Raw genomic sequence first — 4846 nt, forward strand, 5'->3', positions numbered from 1 at the left:
ATATATTATATATATCTAGTTTCATCACATCCATGTTTTCTGTGTGCAAATTCTACTGAAAACCTAATTCTGATTTGTGTTAAAATGTGGGGTTTTGGTGCTTTTTTTTTTTTTTAAAGAAGTACCCAGTCATGGTTTTATACAAACTTTGCAGTATGATATTTAAATGTTTCTCATGCAGTCTCATGCTCAGAAGCATAAAAAACCACTCCTCACAACTTCCGAAGATTTTACACTCAATTTAGAATGAAAAAGCGCTTCTCTTAAAAAATACTTAGAAATTATGACTGAACTGCACAAGATTATAACTTTTTTTTTATTATGGTTATCGATGATAAAATTATTTTTTAATGTGTAAACTGTTGAACATCACAAAAGTCTTGAAGGATTTACAGAGCAAAACTTTCCGTCTGATTTTTTGTTAATTCCCAAGACTACTTAAAACTGCATTAACATACACTTAGATTTTACAAATTAACAGACACAGTACTAAATGCCCAAAATGTTGCAATAAACTTACAATATGTGTTTTAAATATTTCATCCAAGTAATGTTAAAGGGACACTGTCAAACTCTTTACGACAAAAACTTGGTAATTCTTAACAAAAATAGTCAGAGGCAGTTTTTTTTTTTATACTTAAGACGTTAACATTTACCTAGTAGTGAATTTTTTTTTAATATAAAAATAATTTTTAGACCCTCAAAAACTACTTTCAACTAGATGATAGCAGCAGTTTACTGACACGCCCTGTTTTGGGCTGTGTTGATGTAAAGCTCACTTCTGAGTTAGGAAATTATTCCTTAGATTTTGGTCAAGGAAAAAAATAATAAATCAGGCAATTGCTGTTATGTACATATACTGAATAGACTTAAGCTTGGCTTAACAGGGCATTCTGACAGTGATCTGGACGTTTTAAGGATCTTGTGGGTGATACTGAGCACAGATTTAAACACAGATAATGGAGGGTATTTTTCCTCCTGATTTGCCATGTCTCTGAGCCTTCTCTTAGGAGCTCAGGTCTCACCATACAGTAAAATTGTATTTTAGCTCTGAAGAGAAGGACTTGGGAGTGGTGGTGAATGAGAAGCTGAACATGAGCCAGCAATGTGCGCTGGCAGCACAGAGGCCAATAACCGTGTCCTGGGCTGCACCCAGAGCAGCGTGGGCAGCAGGTGGAGGGAGGGGATTCTGCCCCTCTGCTCCGCTCTCCTGACACCCCACTGTGTCCAGTTCTGGAGGCAGCAACACAAGAGAGACATGGAGCAGCTGGAATGAGTCCAGAGGAGGCCACGAGGATGATGTGAGGGCTGGAGCAGCTCTGCTGTGACGACAGGCTGAGAGAGTTGGGGCTGTTCAGCCTGGAGAAGAGAAGGCTCCAGGGAGACCTTCTAGTGGCCTTCCAGTACCTGAAGGGACTCCAGGAAGGCTGGGGAGGGACTTTTCATAAGGGCAGTTAATGACAAAACAAGGGGAAATGGGTTTAAGCTGAAAGAGGGGAGGTTTAGATTAGATATTAGGAAGAAGTTCTTCACTGTGTGGGTGGTCAGACACTGGCACAGGTTGCCCAGAGAAGCTGTGGCTGCTCCTCCCTGGAAGTGTTCTTGGCCAGGCTGGATGAGGCTTTGAGCAACCTGGTCTAGTGGAAGGTGTCCCTGCTGCTGGCAGGGGGGTTGGAACTGGATGATCTCTAAGGTCCCTTCCAACCCAAACCATTCTATGATTCTATGAAAATCCAGCTACAGCGTTTCTAATACTGGAGCAAGTAAATAAACCTACAGTGGTGTAACACAAAATGCTAATTCCACGTGATCTCACTCTCCTAATGAACATTTGCAAAGGGCAGGCGCTCTGACAGAAGAGGTCTCTCTGCCTGCGTGATGGCACAGGGTTATTAGCAGTGTTCCCACAGCCTTCACAAAAACATAGAGTAAAAAAGACTGCAATGGGTTTTATTTCACAGAAGGCTCATTTGAAGAAATTAAAATTACTGTTGGGTAATTTCTGAGACCATGGCTTTATCTGGATAACTGTGTCTATGCTCAGTATTTCCTCAGCCATTCTGACTTTCCCATTTGCCACCTCAGCTCTGAATGTCCCTTGTGAACCCCTGGCTATCAAGAAAGGTGTCTGGACTGCTACGTAAATAGCAGCATGTGTGTGCAGGTGAAAAAGGAAAACCACACTGTGGAGTTTGTTCTGGGCCTCTTCACTGAAGGGCTTTTTAGCTTCTCAGGCTAATCTGAATTTCTTCTTCTGGCCAAACGAGGCCAAGATAAAAAGTTCTTGGTTTCATTTACAACAGAAGTCTACCCACTGATTAAATGATGCACTGATGTACTTGTATTTCTCCAAAAAACAGACTATGATCCAAGTGGTAACAGGTCTTCCAAGTGCTGCATTGCTACCCCTGTCCTGCCCACTGATAATTTAGCTTCAGCTTGGAGACAGGCACTGCTAAGAACTAGGCACGTCACAACCTATCAGTACAAATCCTGGTGAAAGATATATACAGACAAAAAAGGCAGTGATCTGTGAAAGGAGAAAAGCATTACATAAGATACTCTCTTTCACAATTTTTAGGCAGAGATGCTTTTTATTTCGCAACTTTTTTAATTTTTTCCACCAGAATTTATACCTATTAAGAAAGCTATCAACTTCTACTCCCTCATACCTTAGGCAGAGCCCAAACTTTGGGCTCCCGTTGAGTATGATGAAGAAAAACTTCCCCATAAACTGAAAGCCAAACAAAAAAGTTGTTTAACTCCACTAAAATTTTGGAAAAAAACATTTGCACTCTTTTTAGGAAAGTATAGATGTCTATATACAAAAATAACATCAGACAGTGTCCTTTTAAAAAAGTTAAATATATATAGAGAGAGACTGTTAGAATAATTACACAAACTTTAACCATTTCAACAGCTTTTAAACATCACACATTCAATTTTCATAAGCAAGTTACAATGTCATTTAGCATTTCTCAGTGTATTCAGCTTTTTTTGGAATGGACTTAATGCACTTTACTTTTCATAAAAACCATACACACCAAACACTTCACAAGCAAACAGTTTGAATTACATTCACTTTGTGGTAACAAGTGCACTGGCTGTTTCATCCAGCACCTGCAGTAGGGCAAGATAATGTTAAATCCTCCATCCTTCCCTTACCACAGAGACTTTACAACTGAGTTACAATCCGATCACATAAAAATACTCTTAAACACAAATAAAACCTTTAAGCTTGTCACAGTCCAGTTCTCAAATTTACAGAAAAACTGTAAATAAAATGTATTTTATGAGCTTATCAGAAAACAAACAAACAAACAAATCAGGCAAGGGCTCAATCCACTACTCTTAACACAAACCTAGTGCTACGTCAACAAGGTTTGGGGCATGAATGTAAAACTTCTCATTTTGGCATATCTGCATCTGTCAGAATCATAACAAAAATAAAATGTACTTCAATCACAATACATGTGCAAAAGTGACCTGAAAAAAAATAGAAAGAAAAATGGTAGCTTTGGCTAAAGCTACAAGCTTACGTACTTTTTTTTATATATGTATATATATAAAAATAGGAATAAAGTAGGCAAAAATAGGGAGAATCTTTGCAGCTCATCTGTATCAATTTACCAGCTATTTACTAACACGCACTGCTTTTGCTTGTATCAACACTTTCACAAGCTGTTTTGGGTTTTCAGCAGGGAACAGATCACACAAAAGGCAGTCACTAGGAAGTGACTCTGGAATTGGTCACGCTGAGCGCTATGCTTGCAATGGATCTCATGGCACAAGTAGAAACCTTGTGACAAACTCCAGCTTGTGAAATGTAATTAGAAGCTAACCGATACAACCTTTCTGCCCCAAATATGTTGAAATGCCCAGGCAGTACCTTCTCCACCAGACCTCTGTCCACTAACTCCATGAGGCGCTGGCAGCTCGCAACGTAGTCGCTTATTCTGCTGTAGGGAAGCCAGTCGATCATGGATCCGTTGTACACCACGTCTCCGCTGAATAAAATCTTATGGTCTTTGTCGTGTAAGCAAATACTGCCTCTGGAATGACCAGGCATGTGCATGACGGTAAGCTGTCGGTCTCCAAGGCTGATCACATCCCCTGCAAACAAATGTGTTAGAGGGAAAAACATAAGCATTTATTGCTGTATATTAAACAGCACAAAAGAGTACAACCTACCCATGTGCTAAGAGCTTCTACATCATATCTATCCACAACAAAGGGAGCAGGATGTTTATTTTCTTGGTGAGTGCCAAAGAGCCCATCTGAGATACACCTGACAAAAGGGTATTTTCCAATGACAGATAACACAGGCTTGGCCCTATAAACTGAATCCATTCCCACCCTAATAAACTAAACAACGTGAAAAGAAATGTGACAGAGAAAATAAAACAGGAAACAAACAGGACACATCTAAGCTGAGTCTCCTTTGAAAGTTTACAAAGTATGTCACAATTTATTATAATTTTATCCTCACTTAATTCACCCAGAACTACACTGCTGTTCCTCTTGAAAGGCAAAACAACAGAACCTAAATTGCTGGAGGAGAACCGAGACTGGCATCCACACGCTTTCTTCATCTCATTTAATCAGATACCTAAAAATAGAACTTTCTTAACATAGGTTTTGGGGGTTTTTTTGCCAGCATAAATGTGAATGCCTTTTCATTGTACTCACCACTGAACTGGTACCTTCAGCAGACAGTCAGTCTAGGGATGGAGAACAGGCCAAGTAAGCCTGATGTTGATTTTAAACTGTAACGCCAGCTTAATGATAAATGCACAAAACCCGTTAATCTACAGGTTGTAAATATGTGAACTTTAGGGCTGTGTAG

The 4846-nt window shown here is 39.6% G+C and overlaps 1 protein-coding gene across 1 annotated transcript in view; it reads right to left on the minus strand.

Moving 5' to 3' along the window:
• Window positions 1–3727: 3727 nt before the first annotated feature.
• Window positions 3728–4846, minus strand: part of MBLAC2 (metallo-beta-lactamase domain containing 2) — a gene marked incomplete at its 5' end in the record, with an annotated part of 4233 nt that continues 3114 nt past the window's right edge. The window contains one exon of the mRNA XM_010174525.1: window positions 3728–4113. Coding sequence (XP_010172827.1) covers window positions 3728–4113 — 386 coding nt within the window. The remainder of the gene's footprint in view (window positions 4114–4846) is intronic.

Source organism: Antrostomus carolinensis, unplaced genomic scaffold (assembly GCF_000700745.2).
Source record: "Antrostomus carolinensis isolate BGI_N321 unplaced genomic scaffold, ASM70074v2 scaffold25038, whole genome shotgun sequence".
In the NCBI taxonomy this organism is placed as follows: Eukaryota; Metazoa; Chordata; class Aves; order Caprimulgiformes; family Caprimulgidae; genus Antrostomus; species Antrostomus carolinensis.